General features: G+C 40.7%; 3 protein-coding genes and 1 long non-coding RNA gene across 6 annotated transcripts; 2 read left to right on the forward strand and 2 right to left on the reverse strand.

Annotated features, from left to right (window-relative positions):
• Window positions 1-821: 821 nt before the first annotated feature.
• On the forward strand, window positions 822-7,336 carry LOC135610710 (uncharacterized). The gene is made up of 2 exons (XR_010486290.1): window positions 822-967; window positions 1,240-7,336. It is a non-coding gene; the product is annotated as an uncharacterized LOC135610710 (long non-coding RNA).
• LOC135610709 (protein IQ-DOMAIN 32-like) lies at window positions 5,664-12,562 on the reverse strand. 3 transcript variants are annotated; one of them, XR_010486289.1, is made up of 7 exons: window positions 12,315-12,557; window positions 9,246-9,575; window positions 8,977-9,168; window positions 8,167-8,241; window positions 6,414-8,088; window positions 5,816-6,047; window positions 5,664-5,732 (listed from the first exon to the last, which is right to left on the reverse strand). XR_010486289.1 is itself a non-coding variant. In XM_065105539.1 (6 exons), the coding sequence occupies exons 1-6, from the start codon at window positions 12,399-12,401 to the stop codon at window positions 6,028-6,030; spliced, it is 2,379 nt and encodes a 792-aa protein (XP_064961611.1). In that variant the 5' UTR covers window positions 12,402-12,562; the 3' UTR covers window positions 5,702-6,027. The 3 variants fall into 3 exon arrangements, 2 of the variants coding, with proteins under 2 accessions (XP_064961611.1, XP_064961612.1); XM_065105539.1 differs by having other exon boundaries at window positions 5,702-6,047; window positions 12,315-12,562; XM_065105540.1 differs by lacking the exons at window positions 5,664-5,732; window positions 5,816-6,047 and adding an exon at window positions 6,169-6,329 and having other exon boundaries at window positions 12,315-12,558.
• A 1,858-nt stretch (window positions 12,563-14,420) lies between these two features.
• LOC135609178 (indole-3-acetic acid-induced protein ARG7-like) lies at window positions 14,421-15,750 on the forward strand. Its single transcript, XM_065102272.1, has one exon. The coding sequence runs from the start codon at window positions 14,451-14,453 to the stop codon at window positions 14,934-14,936; it is 486 nt and encodes a 161-aa protein (XP_064958344.1). The 5' UTR covers window positions 14,421-14,450; the 3' UTR covers window positions 14,937-15,750.
• A 1,217-nt stretch (window positions 15,751-16,967) lies between these two features.
• LOC103997134 (protein SMALL AUXIN UP-REGULATED RNA 12-like) lies at window positions 16,968-17,631 on the reverse strand. Its single transcript, XM_009418318.3, has one exon. It carries the CDS (start codon window positions 17,548-17,550, stop codon window positions 17,251-17,253), a length of 300 nt encoding a protein of 99 aa, XP_009416593.1. The 5' UTR covers window positions 17,551-17,631; the 3' UTR covers window positions 16,968-17,250.
• Between the last annotated feature and the right edge of the window lie 4,954 nt (window positions 17,632-22,585).

Here is a 22,585-nt window from a genome sequence, read left to right on the forward strand (position 1 = left end):
TTTTTTCAATCCGATTCATTATGTTAAGAATGGTTTAATGAATTAAACCAAATCAAATTAATATTTTTTAAAAATTTTAATATATAAAAATTGAAAAAATAGAAGGAATAAAAAAATTCATAACTTTAAGAATTTTTTGTAAAATGCTCCGTTGAAGAGATCATTTTGTCTCTATCTCCGTTGAACTCGTCGTTGCCTTCGTTGAACTCACTAACCTCGATAATTCTATTCTTTTATGTCTCACCTGTGACATTAATATCAGGAAGGAGGGGGTGCAAGAGTTATTATTATCATTTACAACCTTAGCGCGATGGTTCATCATCGTGCCTACACCCTTCACACGAGGGTGAGTCATTGTCATATGCAACCCTCGACCCGAGCTTGGGTAGTCCTCTTCGACACGAGGGATGTCGTCACCTCTACGATCCCCACTAGTCTCCATTGGGTGAGTAAAGGCTGGTCCACCATAGGGTGGGAGAGTCTATAAAGACAACGATGATTCTCCTATCCTCTTTTTCCTCGCACAAGGGTCATCAGTAAGCATTGGATGGCATAAGTAACGAGACTAATCGAGTCAAGGGTAAAATAATTATTTATAAAAAAATATTATATGAATTTTTTTTTTTAAGTTGGATAGTTGTAAAGGAACTTCTCAGTTTTTTTTCTTCAAAAATTCACTTTTATTTTTAAGTATTATTTAAGTGTATATAAATATTAATTAATTTAAAAATCATTTTAGAAAATTATTAAAAAAAAAATCGAAAAAATTTTACCTACAAGAAGGTTCGGAGGCTTCCACTTGTTCTGCTCCGCGCCCGAAACCTACCTTTCTTTCCCGACGCTGCCCTATCAGGAGAAGAGATTGCGTCGGCTTTGCAGGTAGATGGATCGCTTCAGATCGGTGTTGTAATGGTCGGCTTGAAGGCATCGAACGAAGAGGGTTTCTTGGGCCAAAGAGTTGCATCAGGTATTACTAATCGAATCCTCGCATCCCGCGGCTCCTTTACGCATCATCATGTGTTTGATTCCTTGGTCCTTCACGTTTTCGTGCTGTTGAAATGGTGGCGTTCTTGTGCGTGTTTATTCTCGTTGCTGTGCTGCTGTTATTACAACCCATTTGCCTATTGTTTTCTTTTTGATTGTGGTCGGCAAATTGGTTGGATAGTTGTCGTTTCTAAATTTTCCTCTCTCGATTAATTATTTCCCCCATTTTCTTGCCACATTCCACTGCAAAAATAGGCATTACTGTAGCTGTGTCTATGAGCCATTTCACGGTGGATTTGCTATGGAACCCAACAGAAGGTAGAAATGGCGTATCCTTTTGCTCGGTAGATCTCTATCTCTTTTCTCCTTTTGAAGATGTTAGCTAGTTTGACTGGTAAAGATCTTGATAGTTTATCAGAAGCTTATGAGCTCGAATTCCATTTACGTCGCTTACCTTTTTAACAATCAATTAGATTAAAAAAATAGTTCAATAATTGATAACTTATAGAACCAAAAAAGGCGGCGTGCTTATCTCGGTTCTCTACTCCTCAATCAACATGGGACTAAACTAAACGTGCTTATCGATACCCCTAGTAGGGGAGCTGAGATTTCTTGGGCCCTCTTTCTAGCACTATCTGATAAGTCATCGTTTGTCTTTGACGTTCGAAGCACGATGACTCAGGGAGGAATTGTCTGCTTTGGATGGGCATAGATAGTTTTGACCTTTCGGGGTGAGGGTGATGTGGGATTAGACATGCTTATCAATAATGTATATGAAATTTTAGTTACATGTTGTTGATCTCTTTCTACTAAGTTAAAAATTTTCATATGGTGGTGAGATGTGTTAGTAAATGATTGGATTATCAGATTTTACCCAATATTTCCTATGCACTTGGCCGTGTTAAGACTTAGAGCATCGCAAGCTTAATCTAATTTATCGCTTGCGCACATAGAATCTTATAATTAGGTACCATGTCACTTTGCTTTGAGGGAGGAGTATCAAGTCATATGAACTGTCTTTTTTTTTTTTTTTTTTCCTTCCTTTTCTTTGCTTCTGAACCAGTAATGAGAAAAGCTCAAATAGAGATTATTATGGTAGTGGGGTTCATCAATTTTTAGTCACATTTAAAAGCATTTATGTGCCGCTAGAATTTAAAGGTTTTATAGATATGCAATGCAAAAAATGCCATTTTAGAAACATGGTCTTTTTAATACTTTAGGAATAGATCGGAAATTGTAATTTATTAACAACCATGATCACATTGCATCCATATTCCCGTAGGAGATATACAACATACTGTTGTAGAGGATGAAATGGACCACTTGGTTTCTTTTAGTTACAGACGAGATTCTACTCTCACATATGAATGTTCACAATTGCACTTGCCAGCACTCTTTATTCAAGATTACTACAAGGACCATGAGGATTAGCTGAATTTGCATATTGGATTTGCCTTCCCTAGTTGATGTTTAGTGCTGATACTGTGTCTAATTTATAGTGAGTAGCAGTATCGACTCCACCTTCATCTGATGGCTCACCAAGCAAGCTATCAGTCTCCTTAGGTGGTAGTCATTGATGCAGCTTGAGTTTCCTCAGCTTGTCTAGCTCTTCTGCCACTTCCTTCATCGGCGAGTGCTCTGACTTCCTGAATCAGTTCTTCTCCTTCCTCTTTTCACTTGATTATCCGAGATATCTGATAGCCGCTTCTCCATCGCTAAAGTGAAAGTTGATGCAAGGGTCCTCTCTTCTTTAGATCTTGCGAAATAAAGTGCATTCTTACCAGTAAGCAGTTCTAGAAGAACCACACCAAAACTATAAACATCACTTCTGACTGTTAATTGGCGAGTTTGAGGGTACTCAGGGTCTAGGTAATCCCTGGTTCCTTGCACCAAGGTACCTAGCTGATCTTTATCCTTTGGCACTAGCTTTGAAGCCTCGAAATCGGAAACCTCTGTAATGAAATTTTCATCCAAAAATATGTTGGAGGACTTCACATCTCCATGAATAATTAGAGCTGAAGCTGTTGAATGTAGGTAAGCCAAGGCATCAGCAGACTCTAATGCAATCTTTAGGTGGGTGGGTACCCATGGAAAAAGGAGATATGATGTTCTTTTCATGGATTAGATGAAGCGACCCAAGAGCTTAACTATATTTTTGTGGTTGATTAGCAACAAGATAAGCATCTCTTTTCCGTATTCTTTCTTTTGGCTCTCATCAATAACCTTATATTTCTTTATGTCGACGACACGATTGTCTTCTAATATTCCTTTGTGAACAGTTTCCTGTCCTCCTCGCCCTAGGATATAGTTCTTGTCAAACATATATGTTGCCCATTATAGTTCTTTTGTATTGTAAATATCTTAAATGCAAGCCCTTGTTTCTCCTTGATCTCTTCCAGTAATTGCCAACCCCCATGTTCACTAAAATACTATGTGCAATTATTTCTTTCTTCAATTTTTGATTTAGTGAGCACTTAAGTGTACAAAGAAATTTTATTGGCGACATGCAAGGATTGCCTTTTCGGTTATCGGATCCATTTCGGCAATCTATTAAACTAATACGTATCGATCGATACCAGTGTACCAGCACATAGTATGTTGGTGTGTACTAATGTTTCGATGAGGAAGAAAAAGAGGGTGAAGAGGAAGGGATGGCGAAGGAACAAAGGAGAAAGGAGGGAGAAAGAAGAAGAAAAACGAATAGGATGTGAAGGAGAAACAACGGTAGCCACAACAACGAAGAGGCAACATAATAGCTAAAGTCAAGTCATTAAGCAAGTAAGAAAATTTGTAATACTCTCGAGCTTAATCTCATATCAAGATGGGTAAAAACTTAATAAGCATATTATTATCAACTTGGGTCTAGGCATTTTGGATCAATGGTTTAAGTCCAACTGAGTTGATAGATCAGTTATCCTATTGGATTAAGTTGTTATGGTTATTGTAATGTCTCCTTTACGAAGAATTAAGCCAGTTTTGTCTATCCCATAACTCAAAACTTTAGTTTTTGGATCTCAGATTTGTAAATTTTTCTCATAAGAGATCTTTTGGATGTCTGCTCTGGTAAGAGTGAGATGCAAGATCTCACACAAAATGTCCAGAAGTAAGATTTCAGATAGCTGTTGGATAAGAGGTTGCGATATGTTTGGTGTAGTTTGGTTGCCAAGATCTCACCAACTCTAAAGCTGGAAGATAGACAGTTGCCATTGAACGAGAGCCGATGATGGCGAACTTTGGGTGGGTATCGGAGAAGGCTTAGAGTGTGGCCAAAACCAGTTGCCAGTGGTGGAGTTGGATGCGCTTGCCCTTAACATCATAGAGCTGCGACGATGTTATGATTTGAGAGCATGCGCACTCGGCCTCGCGGCAGCCAGATAGATGTTTTCCATGATCTCCACGTTGCCTGGGAAGGGCCGTAGCGGGTCTCTTGGTGCAATCTATCACGCGGAGGGCCGATACGAAGTGGGTACGGGATGTTGGCCTGGCCGCGCGTATAACAGATGCCGCTGCTGCCATCGTCGTCGGTAACTGGTACGGCAGAAGCATCGTAGCCTCTCTGTCTCTCGGTGTCACATAATTGAGGCTCGGTATGTACGGGTTTTTGGACATTAGGGGTATCAGGATTATGGCAAAGATGCCATAAATATATATATGCTTCTATCTTTGTCACACTGGCTTGGCCCCCTAGCCTCGTCTGCACATTCGCCCTTTGCCCTACTAATCTCACCGCCACCGCCCACGCCCACTAGTCTCTCTTTCCTCTTCCGCTTGCCGTTCCCATTACTTTCTTTCTCTCGGAGTTTTAGAAAGGTCAGGGTACCGAAAGCATTGGTCCTTCCCTCTATTACTAGAGGATATGGGCATCACAAATCCGTACCCCTCGTCACTTTCTCTTCCCGTACTATTTGTATATTACCAGAGGAATATATGGGTATCACAAGCCGCCTATTACAGCAGCCCACAGTCCTCCCGTCTCGTTAGGAGTACGAACGGAGGACTTACTTGTTATGAAGACCACTTTTCCATTCGGGTGATGGCAGTCATCAGCTTAGCCGGAAAACATCGGACCTCCCCTTCTGGTTCGAGTCCCATTACTGATTTAAAGACAATTCTAACCAATTTACCCTACGCTTATTCGACAAAGCAACGGGACCCACACTTTCCCTTTGTCATCCTCTCCCTCTCCCACCTCTTCTAAGGCTGCCCACAACTGGGCCCCAGCCCAGCCTCTCTCTCTGATCGTTCTCACCACAGATCAATCAGGAACTGATCACCCTGGCTCTCAGATCATGCTCAAGTCATAAAAAAGAATCACTCTCTAATTCTTTATCTAAGGTTCTTTTATCTTTATTTTATTTTCACTGTCTTTTCATGATAAAAGAAGTAAAAAAGCTATATGTTAGCATCTGATTGGCTTGGATAGGATATTTACACTAACTTTTGAGCTTGAGATGATAAAAGTTCTATATGTATAGTACAAGTATGACTTTTACTGCCTAAGGTATTATACTTAGCAACTAGCAGCAGTTGAAACCCATTTCCTGGAGTATCTAACTTGCATGAAGACAGACATAATTTTGAGAGTGCATATTGTTATAACCCTTAGATATCTCGAATGTAATATATGCTCTACATCTTTATTCAACCTCAGGTAACCAAATTGAAAATGAAAGACGTGGTAATCCAAACCTATGTTTATGGCATTCCAAGTAAGAGATGAGAGATAGCCAGTCTTGTTAACAGAAATTCTGAAACCAGCAAATCACATACAAATAAATACACAAAGCATCGCATGTGCAAACAGAAGAAGAGAAAGAAAAGAAACGCTCACCAGCATCTAACCTGGTTGGAGACGTCCAGAAATGGCACACGGAAACCTTAAGAACACTAATAACCTGACCAGCAGTTAATAATGTACATTTCAGCCCAATACCCTAGAATATGCCAACTCCACAACTGGCTGAATAAAGGAACCCTCGCATAAACATGACATTGGCATCCTTCAAGTGCGGGTTCAGATCATGTGTTGGTCTTGAAGCTTGATCATCTTTGCCATCTTCTCTCTGGAAATGATGAAACAACTGGGACATGTCAGTGAATGATGTCTAGTAGTTCAGGTGAACAAAAGAAACAGATTCCTGTTTGTTGGAAAATAAAAAATATCAAGAAGATTTAACCGGAGAAATGTTACATGAATAGGGTGTTTATCGATTTATTTCATAGTATATAGATGTTTCCTTGCACAACAATCACATGCAGAAGCACTCACACCTAGAGAGAGACATCACTTTCTTTTCTTATAACTGGAGAATAAGCATTTCTACTGAGGTTCACTTACTGAACACCTAAAAAAGCCGCATGGATTAGCAGTCAGACAATAATGCAATAGAGTATGAAGCTCCCAAGTGTTCAAAAGATTAGTAATTTACCAGTAGAATTATGAGGAGAATGAGCTACATTGCCTTTCGTGCTCTGCGGGGCTTGGGATGCTGATCTTTGGATGCGTGGGGTTGAGCTCTGCTTTCCGTTTTCAATAGGTAAGGAATGCCTTTTCTTAGGTTGGATATCATTCAAATCAGGGCTGGACTTCTGAGATGTAATAACATGGGCTTTTGCTTTTGCAGATGCAGTGGCTTGCATATAACCTGGAAGAGAACTACTGCTACTGAGCCTGGGTTCCTGATCAACATGATCGGTTTTAGCCATCCCAAATGAGTTATGCCTCATTGAAATCCTCAAACCCTTGGTTAAATTTTCTGTGCTACTTTTTCCATCCGAATCAATATTTGGATTAGATGGTGATCTTTTACCTACCAAATGAGACCTTTGCCTATGGGTATGCCTGCTATTATCCTTCTTACTCTTTTTGGCATTTACAGATACATCGCTAGATGGGGTTCCATGAAGATCAGTAGCTGTTGCATGACTTCTTGGAGTTCCTTGAGGCGAACTAGCTTGCCCTATCATACCTTCCAGATAAGTCTGCCCATCTGAAATAGTTGGCTCAGCTGGCTGTTGATCGACCTGCACCGAGTCAACAGAAGCATTCAAGTCGGCCACAGGCGAACTAAACCTCGAGCCATCCTCATCACCACCCAAATGGGAAATACTAAAAGCATTCTCAGCATCAGCATTGGTGGAATGAATCTGTTTCTCCAGGGCCCCAATTTCAAGAACAATTTCCCCACCTTCCATTTCAGATCTGTCCAGTGAGTCAAGAGTGGAGGAGAGAGATATTTCAGTGCCACATTCTGAAACTGCAGCTTGAACAATTGATTCATGCAACATTGAGCTCTCTGCCGAAATTTCTTCTTTGCTGTTTGAAAACGAATCCACTTGAATATTTTGGCTCTCTGTTTTTGATTTTGATGCAACATTTTGAGAAACAGGAGTAACAGACTGATCGACAATTGATCTTGAACTCAGCTCTTCAAACTTCGGCTGAGCTACAACAAATGCTGGATTGCATGGTTTCCTCGATCCAATAACAGATTTCTTTCCTTCATTCTCCAGTGCTTCACAGGATGTACTTTCGGGACTAGGGCTCCAGCTGTCTTTTGCACATTCAAGCTTATTAGGTATAGTCTCAACTAATATTTCTGAAGTTGGATTTGGTTGCAATTGTTTATTATCTGTTATAGAATTCAAACTTTCCTCATTGACCATCCAAGTTTCTGTATAATCTTCAACAGTGGTGTTCAAAAGCTCAATTTTGAGCTCTAAATGTTCTACATCATCCTTAAGTAAAGATTTGGAGGAATTCTCTGGGGCAATTTCCGAAGTTTGAAACTCAAAGTTTTCAGTGTTTTCTGTCATTGAACTACTTTTACCGTTACTCACCATGACTAATTCTGTTGGAGCAAACTTTGAATCAGATAATACTGATGAATCTGCAAGTGGGATCTCTTTAGCTGGTTCACTATCTGCCATTTTAGCATTCTCTTCTAATGGCCGACTAATATGGTTGAGATTTTGCTCCTGTTGCTGGCCTACTCCAGATGAAGTTACAGCCATCCATCTCTCCAACCACTTCCATGCTGAATCAGACTTTGATAGATCGCATTTTATGTAGATGGCTTTTGTCTTTGGTGTAGTCTCCAAAAGCTTGGAAGAAACACGTTATACCAAATGAGATTAAGAGATAAATCAAGTATATCCAAGATTAAAGATGATTAGCCATACCTGCCGAGCAAGCCCATTTGAAAGCAAATTCTTGATTGATGTTTTGTATGATTTCTCAAAAGAATCTCCCTTGCCCTGAGAAGGAATGTGAAAGAAGGAATATAAATCTAAAATCTAACTAAAATAAAAGCAACACATATCATGTTATATAGATATTAATAACAAACATCAACGACATTACTCAGTAGGCGTTAAACACAATTCACCATAGAATACAGACTCTTGATGAAGAAACCCATTCTTATGCACAAACATAATTCTGTCATGCATTTACTTGCTGATGGAATCCAGATCACCTAATGTAAGCATTGCCGTCATAAAACTCGACATAATTAAAAACATTCTAGTTCACTTGGGGCCTTAAGACACATACAAGTGACATTTTGAGAAAAGGGATATGATATCTATTAACAGATGGAGTAAACACCACAATGGTCATGAGAAATAGGCAAAGTAATGTGCATAAAATGCATTAGTTAAACAATTGGAATAAAATAATATCAAGATCACAAATCACAGTCAGACATAAATATAGCTTTCCAGGAATGTCTAATGACCACATAGTTTAAAATAAATACATAAACAGGAAACTAAACTGTCAAGCTAAGGCCCATCCATAAGAATTATCATAGCTTCAAACACTCTCCAAGACCAAAACAAAATCATGCCAAGATTCTAGAAGCACTTGAAATGTTGTTTCTTACACACTGATTGTCAAGTTAGTAATATGTCTGGCATTTTGGTATTCATGCAATAAGATACCATTAGATGGAACAACAGTAAAAGTGTAAGGATAACTGATTTATCTACCTGGAACTTCGTATTCTCTGGAGAAAACTTTTCAACTAATTGACAAGCATGACGAGCCCTTACAAGCGCTTGCATTCTAATGATAGCTTGAATACACCGCAAAGTTCCAATAGCCTGTTTTCTTACCAGATGTCCACGTACAGCAGCTTGCAACTTGACAATGCTCCTAAGTTTTTGGAACTTTTTCCTGGCCTAAAAATATCTAAAGGTAGAAAGTAGATACAAACAAGATGATGTAATAAAGATTCAGAACCAGGTAAAGAATATACCAAATATCCCCTTATAACAGATTGAACTTCAATAGCATCAGTGTCATTGAAGGCTGGAGCAACTGGATCTGTGTTTTTGTCAGAAGATGAACGATCTTCTGTATTTACTACGTCTGATGGTGATGAAGAGGTTTCAATTGGTCTTTCTTGCACTTGGGCTTTTACTGGGGATGAATACTTCAGTGAGTGGTAATTAGTATTTGAGACCTCTTGGCCTTGCTTGCTAGAGCAAACTGATACGGGTTCGGAGATCACAGTGTTGCTTAGCACTCTTTGCCTGGATGATTTTTTACGGAAACTCCACCTGTGTGTATCTGATGAAGTTTTGGCCTGAAAAAAGTTATTAGAAAATTCATTACCTACACGGCAATGATACCTATAAGAAAATAGGACCTCACAAACTAATGTGTCAACTTCAACATTTATGTGTGCTTGCTTTCAGATCAGATAACAGAACCCTGATGTGACACCAAAGAGAAAAAAGGTTGTGCGGTAGGTGAAGCGAAGTTAGTGAAATATTCCATTAGGGTCATAAGTGGTTGATGAAGTTACCCCAAAAAAATAAAAAAACAACTGGCATATGTGCCAAAATGCTTTGACAAGTTGTCTCATTAGCTATGGAGAACTTAGCTTATCAAACTAATAACTAACTACATGTGCATGTATTGTGTTGCTTTTTGGTTTTCCATCCATGCAGTGCTTGAAAGGAAGACAGTTTTAGTGTTAAAGAACTCAGGTATGAAGATGTATCACAGAGATGTGACAACAACTCAGAGAAAAGAAGTACCACCTATCTGCTTAAATCATTATATATATTGATTACACTACCTCTAACTCCTAGTTTACTGTTCCATGATCCCAGAAACAGGTTGCTTCACATTAATGATCTTTATTTCTGATTGACTAACACTGGTTTAATCAAATATCTCATAATTATAAAAGCACATATTATACACTTTCACTTAAGTTTTATTTAACAGAAATAGTATTCAAGGCTTCCTTTTAACTAAAAATTGAAAGGAGTTCTGTCTTTTATATAACATAGCTATAAAACAAAACTCATGGTGCACTCCATATTTACCCTATGTGGTCCGCTTTCCTTTTATAAGGTTTGACAGAGAAAAGAACCAATATGAGAAAAATAAGTGACAGAAAAGTTACTTCAGAGTGTGATGCAACATCTAGATGGTATTAAGCGACACCAAAACTAAGACAGAAGAAAATACACATGAACTGGCCAGGCACTAGGATGCAGTCATCTACAGTACTGAGCAAAGTTCCAACATGGGTTACTGTTTAACTTCTTGGCAAACATTCACAAACTGACTAATTCACATGCATGTATCCTGACAGTTAGGTCTGGCTAAGAAGTGAGACGGCACATTTAATTAATTAAACAGCATAAAAGATTTTCTTACAACGACCAGATTGTCAAACTCCAATTATAAGACACAAAATGGCACTACACAAATAATTGAAGCCGTAACCAGTTTTGGTCAAACCTACCAACAGAACTCCAAATTGACGACCCACTCTATTGAATATATCGTGCAATAATTACAGAGGAATGCCAAAAAAAGAAAAGCTGGCATATTACATGTTAAATTTAATTAACAACAAAGAAACAACTTTTTTTATTGAACACCATCTGCACATATGAAAAGAAAAGATAAAATCAGTGATACTGTATACTTAATGGAGATAGTCCAAGACATAGACCTGTGCATAAACATCATTTTTTTATTATTAAGGTCCAAAACTTTGTTGGATAAGACACCAAAAAAGGTGGATAGTGAATTCATATACTACACTTACATATAGCCCACGCCTAGTAAGAAACTGTACTGAGGTATCACATATTTACACACTATATTTTGTATTGGCAAAATGAACATGCAAATTTTCCTCAAAATAACAATAGTCCCTTTTTTGCCTTAAGCTTTCCAGAGGCAGAGATTTTAGATCATGATTAACATAATTTATTTTTTAGTATGTAGTTTCATGCTTATTTATGACCTTATAGCTTTGAAATCTTTATTTTCCTGATGGATACCAGCTTAGCATATACTAATCTTAGTTTGTAAAACAAAAGAAAAACATCATCTCCCAAAATTTAATGAAGATATATTTCTACCATCTTTCCATGAGGGAACCTAGAAACCCACTGTGATGTCATCCTCGAGCAATTGCAAATATACATTGGCTAGTAATCAGTCATCTACAGCCTTCAAGCAATTGCAAATATACATTGACCAATTGGTAGACTTTAAGAGAAGGAACTTGATCAAAGAATACGTCTAATCTCTAACTGCAATCAGACATCTACAGCCTTCAAAATTCAGGAGTATAATCAGTCTAATATAGCATATTGCACCAATAGCTCATAAATGCGAAAAGAAATATGGGCTACATCCTCTCTAGATTTTCCGTTAATGCAACATGTTTCTGTGTAAGGCCATTGATATTGCCTCTTCCATTCACCAGGTTGAAAGTGTGTAATTAGGATCTGCCGTGACAGATCTATGTCAACCGTATTCGAACATGCTCTCCATTCCAACAGTTGGAATGAATTAACATAGTTAAGGCGCACCATAAATGGACTTTAAGACCGTAGTCAGGAGCTTCCATCTAAGATCAACTTGAAATGATTTCCATCTCTGTTATCAGATCCATACGACAGAGAACATCCACCTAGTGCTGTGCGATCATCAAGATACAAACCATCAGCCTCATCGACCCCCACCCGGATCCTCAGCCTAACAAGTAACCGTGCAAACTAAACAGAACATACATCTAACGCAGTCTAACAGTGGAATTAATTAAAGAATCTGTTGATTTGGTCAATATCCCTTATGAAATGGCACTCGAGAGATCCAAGTCATCGATCTCAAGCAAGGCCAAGTTGGATCACACATTCCACCACCATTTTCATCAAGGATCCACAGCAATCGCACCAATTCCAGCTCGAACCGCGTCGCGATGGCTATGATACAGAAGTCAAGCAAGCAGGGAGGACCGCAGTCATAACCAAAACCAACAGATAATCCGAAGTAGCCAACCAGATATTACCTCTTCCGGCTCGAGATCGTCGTCGTCAACGGCATCCCTCCCACCGCAGCCCATGATCTTGAAGCATGAGCTCGAGGACTTCCCCATCTCCAGCCTCCTCCTTCTCCTTCTCTTTGCCAATCCTTCTGGACTCGGATTCGCGTTTGGATTAGGTATCGTCGTCTCTATCGAGAAAGCGGAACAGCGAGGGACGGCAGAGTACTCCCTTTCGTGCTCTCTCACTCCACCAGCGATCAATTACAGCAGAGCGGCGTCAAATGTCGGAATTTAAAACCTCCTCATTAAATTCGTTTAAATCCCACCTCTTGGCGTCCGATTCCGACGCGTCCCCGTGGGACCCGCTAACATGAGACGTGGGTAAAACCAGTGAGGCGTCACGTTTAGAAGCTCTTATTTCATGTCAAGCATCCGGTGACCGCACTTGCCGCGGCCGCCATGCCATGCCCGACTGATGTGATGCGTGCCGTAAGTTGGGGGCGGTAACGACACCGCGGGATCACCACTGAAAGTACCGGAACGCTAACGGCAGCGGGAATCGTTGGGGGCGGTAACGGTCCGCTCGGGTCGTTGTCAAGTAGTCGATCACCAACCGTGGGGCACAACGCCGTTACGTCGCGATGATGACGACTGGCAATAGTCCTCGATCCGCCGGTCAGCGCACGGCGACGCACGAGTTGGGCCGTCGCCAATATGAGGATATGGATGATGACGAACATTAATAATGATATAAATAATAACATTATTATTACGTTGAGGGTTTAACGATGGGACGTATATTGTGGGGGCAGTGACAGCCTACACTCCATGTTGCTTGTGATAGAAAAAAGAGAAGACTTAATGCTTTAATCTTTGGTGGAGCAAAGCTGCGGTCATGCCTTAATAAAGACCTTTCAGCTATATGAGCGAGAGATGCGAACCAGTGATGGCTCTAAGCAAGCTTGCTTTTCTTTTTAGCTCTTGCTTGTCTGCTGTTGTGTCACTGAGGGTTTAAGCGTCGTCTTCGAAGAGAACAAACGAATGGAATCTGCAGCACCAAACTACAAGGAGGAGATGGAGATCAGCTGGATGTCAACCGGCATAGTTCTCTGTGAAGAGTGTCTCGTACTAACATGAACGAGTCAAGCAATCTGGAGTTCAATCACGCAACGAAGCTTGAACAAAATCTATCGTTTCAGGGCTAATGATCATCCTATGATTGCCTAATCAAACACCTAATCATTGAGATGAAGGCATGGACCGAGGAGTTTCTTTAAGAGCAGCTCAGATAAGAATGCCATGGCCGGTGGATGATTGGGGTGTTTAATAAACCTAGAAGAGAGTGGATGACCCAAAACCCACTGCTCCTGTCGCCAAAGCTTGCTGCAAGAGGACGAGTTCCGCTCATGTGCCGCCACAAAGTACGTAACTTTGCAGGGGATGGTTGAGAGGAGACGGCAACAATCTGTCTCCGCGGCCTGAATGCATCACCACTGGCCCCCAAATAAAGAAAAGAGGAAGCATGAGCAAGCAATGGAGAGAGAGAGAGAGAGAGAGAGAGAGAGAGAGAGAGAGAGAGCGTCTCGGTGGCACATGGGTGGGGAAGAAGGCGAAGGTTTGTTTATGGCACCTCGCCGGCCACCTTTTCCTTCAAACAATGGAGCTCAGAGCCAATGGAGCCATTACACATGACATTCTTTTAGGTCGATATAAATGCCACACTTTCACAGCACGTAAATTCCGAAGCCATCAACACGGCCTCTACCTTTGTACATTTCAAAGAGCACGTACAAAGAAGGATTGGTCTGATAGGGGATAAACCTTTCCATGTACAATGATCGATACGTCCTTTATATTATCCTACATGTATAGTGGTTAGGCATAAATGCCAACTTTAGTATATCTCGCCCACATCTGTGAATGTTTGGTATTGTAGGATTCATTTATATGTATACACATATGAGAAGTTCGCAACACTGTTCGGGTATTTGTTAGGAGCGGTGAATTTGCATCACATCAAGCGGGATGATTAAAAGGGATTGACGGTTGTGATGAAGTCGTCGTTTGTTTGACTTAACTGTCACTAAGGGCATTCTTGTAGTTTTTTGCCTATAAAGCCAACCCGCCCTTTCCTCACCAACGGAGAGCAGTGGAGGAGGAATGGAGGGATGCAGCAAGATCCGGCACATAGTACGGCTGCGGCAGATGCTGCGGCGGTGGAGGATGAGGGCGACGGCGCTGTCGTCGTTGTCGAGGAGGAGGAGCGGCGGAGCGGCGCCGTCGGACGTGCCTGCGGGGCACGTGGCGGTGTGCGTCGGGAGCAGCTCCCGGCGGTTCGTGGTGCGGGCGGCGCATCTCAACCACCCCGCTTTTCGGGAGCTGCTCCGCCAGGCCGAGGAGGAGTACGGATTCTCCTCCCACCCCGGCCCCCTCTCCCTCCCCTGCGATGAGTCCCTCTTCCAGGACCTCCTCCGCCTCATCTCCTCCTCTTCGAGCTTCACAGATTATGATCTCGAGGACTTCGACAATCTCCCCCGCACTTCTTCCTGTTGTTGCCACGTAGGACGGTGGCGGCCCGTTGCCGACTCACTGCCGCTTCTGCACCGCCACCGCCTTCCTCGCGAAGAAGCCAGTCTGGTGAGCTGAACTCCTCGTGCAGACGAAGCCTTTCGCTTTGCCATTGAATAACAATGAACCCATCTCTCTCTCTCTCTCTCTCTCTCTCTCTCTCTCTCTCGCTCGACTCTTTCTTCTGTATTCGTTTCACATGATGCCATGTATGATTTGATGCAAATTTCTACGAAAGAATGATGCGAATCGAACAAGAATAAGAACGAATCACTCTCACCAAGATTCAACTTGACTGATTTGTTCTACACATTATTATCTTCACTTTTACTTAGGATACGAGTCATTCTTTTAATGTACACACACGATCCGATTTTTTTGCTTGGAATGGGCTTGTCATGGTCCCAAATTTTTGAGAGTGGTCCATGGATCGTACTCAATCGAGGACGAGCTCATGAAGGTGTAATTCCAGTGGGCACAGTGGGAGCACTCAATGCGTTGTAATTAATAGCCATTAGAGGAGTTGACCTGCACGCCATGCAGTGGATAGATGGAGTAAAAGGACTTCCCATGCTCGTGAGAGAGACTACCAACAAAGAAGACTGGACCCGTCAATGGCGATCGCATGAAAGATGCTGATGAGGAGCACGCCATGTGCATGCTCGGGACAATCAATACATGGCGAAGACAGGGTTGATGTACAGTCCGTGGACCTTCCTCTCCTCTCCTCTCTTGACCTTCTCACCCATCATGCACGTTGCCGTGCGATCACATGCAGCTTACGTGATTGCATACCCACTTGTGTCCGTAGCTCCAAGTGTCTCTCTGTGGCCCAGCCATGAATGGACTGTGCACAGTAGGTGTCTGTATTCATGGTGCTTTGAGATGTGTATTGCTCATGATAGAACCTTTCCTTTCACTTAATGGACTGCTCAGGTTGGTAGCTCGTTGTTATAGTATATTGCTGTCAATGATGAATCGCTGCATAATATCCCATTTGTACTTTGTTTCATATGGAAAGATCCCCAAGAAAAGTCAAAGGTGATGGGATTTGTCGCTTAGATGTTGGAGAGCACAGTTCACTACGAGGAAAGTGAGTGTAACTGTAGATGATCGAGGCTTCAACGTCATCACCCCTTCAAGTAGAAGAACAGTGCTTATTCCTGTGCGGCGATCTGAGTTGCTCAAGTCTCATGATATATTTTGTATGTTGACTTAAGTCTACAGTCGAGTGAGAATAATTTGGAAGCAATTCACTGTAAAAATATCATGTGAAGGGTATAATTGTAGTAATTATTATTGAGTTTCTCACCGTTTATCAGCAACATCATCACCAGCTGCAGGAGCAGCATCTCAACAGTATGAATTATGATCAATTATGATGGAAAGTTGGAACCCACTATGATACATATCAGCAGTGGAAGCGCAGAAACAGCTTGCAAGAACAAATGGTTTCTGTGTGATGTGTTCAACAGCAATTATTGCAGGCACTCACGCATCATGGTCTCTTAATCATAAAGATTACTAGTCTCATACAGTGAATGCAGTTGAGAGGATGATTGATTGGTGTTGTTCCGATACAAACAATGGTTGTAACAGGCTGTTAAAGCTCTTGACATCCATCGCAATGGCTTGAAAGGTGCCCATGAGGAGCAGGTCATGTGCATGTCGGAGGTAGAAGACGAGTGAAGGGACATGAAATATCTGTAGCCTTTCTTATGGTGGAACAAACCACGGACTTCATAGAGTAATCTGTGCACTCGTGAGCTTCGACTTGGGAGTTTCTGATGATGATGAGTGTATAACCTTCTCCCGGCACATTACAAGGCATGAATTGACAGAGCTTGATCTCGTGGAAAGACCACTGCAGAGAGCTCACAAGCTGGCAATCTGTAAAGCACGTAGATGCCAAAGATCACATGCGGATGCAATGGCCATGTCTAGCTTTAGCAAAGCATGGGCCATTTCCGAGCTTGAAGGTGATATCACAACTCACTGTTCATACATGTTTGAGAGTTGTTCGGATTGAGCAACAGAGGACGCTCCAAAACTTACACTTAATTTGTTCTACTGTGAATCAACCGTAGATCTCACACTACACTCCATATCGTTCATGTCTTACTGCTTAACTTGTTCTGGTTCTTAGCATCAAGCAGAAGTTTGAGCTGCGCTGCTGCAAGAACTCAGAGAACAGAGTTCTAAGCAGACAATACTTGGGAGACAGAGAGAGAGAGAGAGAGAGAGAGAGAGAGAGAGTGTTGCAGTGACAGAGGAGCAACTTCTCCTCTTCTCCTCAACAAATTATGGCGTACGGTTGGATGGCGCGACCGGCACGCCATGTAGTATACACACTAATCCATCCCAAGCACGTCGGAGATGGCAAAAAAGGTGGTCATTTGAGCGCAGAGGTGAGGGAGCGGAAGACGGTCTCGTCGCAGGGGATGGTGAGGCCCATGTGGTGGTGGAAGCCGAACTCCTCCTCGGCCTGGCGGAGGAGGCCCTGGAACTGGGGGTGGTCCAAGTAGGAGATGGGCACGATGAAGCGGCTCCGGTTCGTGCCGACGTAGACGACGAAGTGGCCCTTGGGAACGTCCACCGGCGGCCCTTTCCCCCTCCCAGAGCTCGAGCACCGCTTCAGCATCTGCTTCAGTACTTGAGTCTGAACCAGCTTGCTCTGCTTCTTGACCACCATACTTACCCTTTTTCGTCACCAGGAGCAGCAGAAACAGAGGAAGGAAGGTTGAGATTGTGGCGGAGGAAAGACGAGGGTGGGGGGTTATTTATCTAGGCAAGGTGGAGAGTGACGGACAGGAGCATGTGAAGCGGTGGGGGTGAGAAGGGAAAGGACGCAGAGGACGGAAGAGGGAGGGGTACAGTTGGGTGCTGCGGCCGTGCAAAAGGACGTGCGGGGTCGACATGCGCAGTGGCCGTGATGACCTGACGTGGTTCACCTGTGCGTGCCACACGCCCATGCATCCCAAGGACTAATCACCCGAACTCCTTCACTGCAACGCCATGAGGTAAGAGATGACCGTAAGCTCTGCCTGTGTTGCACCTCAAAGCATCGTTTAGGCTCGAGATCTGATGATACAAAAGGTTCCAACTTTATGCCAAGTTTCTAATCCGAATACCATTTGATTGCGTCCTTCTCAGAAGCCACGACATGACTTGTCTTCTGCACTAACTTTGTGTGCACTTCAACAGAACAAACATGTAGGAACCTTCCTTCTCGCTAAGTTCTCTGATAACCCCAAGAGAGAGAGAGAGAGAGAGAGAGAGAGAGAGAGAGAAAGAGCGATGAGCCGTACTCGAGGGTACTTCTCCCACGGTGCGGGTTGTGTCATCACGGCAATAGCAGAAGCCATGTGGTGGCTCCGCCAGCCCACTGTCGATCTTTAGTGGGCAGAGTAATCGCCTGTGCTTTATCCCGGATGAGGGACACACTGCTGCATGCACTTTTGGACTCTTGCAGTGCTTGCAGACCTGCTTTAGCCTCAGCACTAAACACTAATGGATTCAAGGGTTTGAAGGCTTGCCATCTTTAGCAAGAACAGAGCCAAGAAAAAGGAGAAGAGGGAAGAGGGAAGAGGGAAGAGGGAAGAGGGAGACACCCCAATACAGCAAGCAGAATGCAGTTGCCAGGAGCGGCAATGGATGGGAAATGGATCATGTAATTGTGGTGACAGTGACTGCACGATTCTGCACTGCACATGAATGCCATGTTACTCTTGCTCCCAAAGTTTCCTCCATAGGAACCACAGATGGTCCCATTAAGGTCACTGCAAGCCAACTACTGCTTCACACAGAAAGTTACTCGTCATCTTTCTCAACACCACTGTAATTGGCAGAGAAGTGAGCTGAAGTCTTCAATATCTAATAGAGAGAATAATTAAAACGTAAACTTGAAATCTAATATATATTTTTTTTCTTTTTATTAATTAGAACAGATGATTGAAACTCGAATTGAAATCAGAACCATATGAAACCTTCGATTCTTAATTTGACAGAACCAAAACCACCGATTCAGGAATCAAAACGGACGATTCTTTGAGGCACAACACAAGCATGTCAAGAGGTATCGGTAGCAAGACGAGAGGGAAAGGAGTTGTCTGTATCACAGAGAAGGCCCAGTGAAATGAGACAAACACACAGCGATACTGTAGACAATATCGCAATCCGATGACACCGATTCATGTAAAGGAACGTAAATGATGTGTACTTACCAACATCTAAGGGCGCGTTTAAGTACATGCAGCAGTCATTCACGTACGTAGATTGACAGCATGACTGCAAGTGTCATGTCTGACCTTGAACCGGATCTGTCATTCGAGGACAGCATGACGTACGTAGGAGTAGTCGAGGAAGGACAATGATAAGGAAAACGATATGTCAGACTAACCAATACAACCTCAAGTGAACTCTCTCTCTCTCTCTCTCTCTCTCTCTCTCTGTTCTACGGTTGTGTGTCACCATTTTGGAGTTCTACCACAAATTTCAGCAGCTGAGGCAGACTGGGCTTTGTGCCAATAATTCTCTGAGAGTACATTCCTCGATCGATTGATCGCGATTTCGAAACCATTGATTCTGGTTTTGAAATCATTAGTTTTGATTTTTTTTTAAATCAGAAATCGAAACTAAACTGCTGATTCTGTGTTGGTTCGAATAATTAATTTTTAAATTAATTTTTAATTAATTTTTTTAAAAAAGATTTTTTTAAAAAATAATTTTGTTTAATTTTTTTAAAAAATATATATAATTATAATGAGTGTAATCACATAAAATAAATGATACAGAAAAGAATAAAACTATAAAAAGTTTAATCAAATAAACAATGCTATCAAGATTCCAATCCAAGTTTATTGTGTTTAAAATTAGATAATTTAACCACTATATACCCTCTTCATGGTAATTTTTTATTTTTATCATACTTAATTAGTTTGGAATCGAAATAATTGATTTGGAATCGAAATCATCAATTAAATCATTTAAAAATCTCTCCTTGAGATTCCAAGTCAAGATCTCACCTTAGGATTCAACTAACAATCTATTCAAGAATATGATTCTAAAAACTAAACTATTTGTTTTAACAATTAAATTTGATATTAACATATGGATACTTAGTCTCTCTATTTAAATTTTTGTAATATCTCGATTAGTCCTATATTGAAAATGAAGTGGACAAGACTAATATTAATTTATAAGGGTATGATGAGTATACTATCATCAACTTTAACTTAAGTAATAAATAAAATTAATAGATCAATTAGTTTATCAAGTCAAAGTCGTCACATTTAATATTAGATAATGTGTTTAATAGGAAAAGACCGATAGACTACGTCTCATATATATATATATATATATATATATATATATATATATATATATCATATTAAATCAAATAAAATGAGAAAAATAAATATTGATCTATTATTAATTTTAACTTAAGTATTTTAATCAATGATTTAAATCAAACCAAATCAAACCTTAAAAAAGAAAAACGAAGAATCATTCTTGTTCATTGAAGTCAAATACAGGCTATTTGTTCTCCATAAGTAAAGGCGTTTCTTTTGCTGTGCTCTCAATAAACAATACCATGAAAGATCCCCAAATCATTGCATTAAAGACTAGAAACAAATCATCAAACGATCCTCATCATACCTAAAGATTAGCTAACTTGATAGAACCTTTCACCGTACCAAATAAATGTTCCTTTTTTGCTTTCTGGATCGTGGTCCAATTATAATAAGTGTTTGGAAGATTGCTCGTGTGAAGCAGATGCTGAGGCCATTACCAGTCAATGATAAGAAGAAACAACATCTGATTACTCATACCTGTCTTTGATCTGAATTATAGAACTGTGAGTTTGTTAAGTGAATTTCTAATTATCTTACATGGATATTAATTCCGATCTATTCAAGGTTCTTTGTGGTTTTTGTTATATGATCACGTAGTGTCAAACTCAGAGGTCATAGGGTAATGGTTAGCTAAGTTGGCTTCTTAGTTATATAGCATGACAAGCTCTATAGGATTGAGTTGGCCTCTTAGTCAATATCGTGAGGAATTAGATCATATAGAGGTATGATAGAGAGCTACTAGGAGCTCCATTTTGGTGAACAACATGACGATAAGAAAAACTGTGGATTCAATGAGTGAATGACATGGTATCACAGAGACAGGTTTTTCATGCGTGCATCAAATTTTACATTGGATAAAAGTCTTGGTCATCAGTATATAGGAACTGTATACTACCGAGGTGAATATCGAATACAAGTACCAGTAAGTCCCATAGGAGAGGACTTGATCATGAAGAGGTATGATCAGAGCAGATGAAGAATTGGACTGCTTAGAACATCTCGACTAAAAGTGATTGTATCAGCTTGATGATGACGAAAGGTTGATATGTGTGAACATATCGATGAAATATCGATAACCAGCCATATGTCATAAACCCCATTTCACATACAATTTGCAGTGTAAATTTGAGTTCACTGACATCTAAAGAAGCTTTTACCTGTCGATGCGCTACTCAGACTACATGATGAACTCGGATGCAGCGGCAGTAGCATTACAGGTCAGCTGTTTTGCTCGAAAGATATCAACAAGAGCAGTAAGAACAGATTTGACTGAAAACAGTAAGAACAGCTTCAAGTGAAAGAACAACAGGAAAAGATTTGTTGCGATTCCTCGAATTCTGCAACCTCTTCTGATTCATCTTTGTGACAGAACAAGACACTGGGTGGGCTTGCAGCATGTCATGAAACAGATCGAGATGGCATCTTTAGCCTTAGTGTTTCTCGAGAAAGGAAGTGTTGGGTCACCATCTGGTTGTAGGCAGCGAGTTGCCATCACAATGGTAGTGAAACAGTGGATGCTTTGGCAAGAAGTTATTATATCTGAAGTGCAAGTTCTTATTCATGCAAGATCTGATCGCCTTTGAACTTACTTCCACTGATTGCCAACCTCGTCCTTTTCTTTGCTTGTAGGAAAATGATGGACTGCGAGATCTGATGTTGGCTTGTTATTAGGTAATCCAAGCCTCGCATCCTCCTTTTGCCGACCACAAATATCATATTCTCTCTCTCTATCTCTTCAATGATACTGTATCACGTGTATTTAATTTCTTGACCTTAAGTTGGTGTTTTCTTCTCATGGCGACGTTCGAACCACAATACTAGCAATGGAGAGCTCCTTCCTAGCATGAGGATATGTATAGGTGATAGTTGAATCGATTCGAATATAGTTTATTGGGAGTCTTTAGGGTGTCATATATATATATATATATATATATATATATATATATATATATATATATATATATATATCTATATATATATATATATATATATATATATATATATATATATATATATAGTTTACATTATTAAAGCTATAGAATAAAAGATGTGTATAAGATTCATGCTATATTATTATTGATTTTAAACCGTATTATAAGTTTATTATTATTATACATTTGAAATTTATCTCTTTTATGATGTAAAGATTTCAAATAGAAAAATATAGTAAAATAAATTAGTGTCATGGATGATTATCACATCTTCATGATGTGATGAAGTTAATATGACATGATTCATAAAATCGTATACCTCTTGATTTATCTGAGTTGAACATGTCGAGTTTAGATTGATCATCCATGATTTGATTGGACTTCAAATGTCTTAAGTCTCGATTGATTATGAATTCTAGCCCGATTAATATCTAAATATCAT

This window comes from Musa acuminata, chromosome BXJ2-4 (genome assembly GCF_036884655.1).
Source record: "Musa acuminata AAA Group cultivar baxijiao chromosome BXJ2-4, Cavendish_Baxijiao_AAA, whole genome shotgun sequence".
NCBI lineage: Eukaryota > Viridiplantae > Streptophyta > Magnoliopsida > Zingiberales > Musaceae > Musa > Musa acuminata.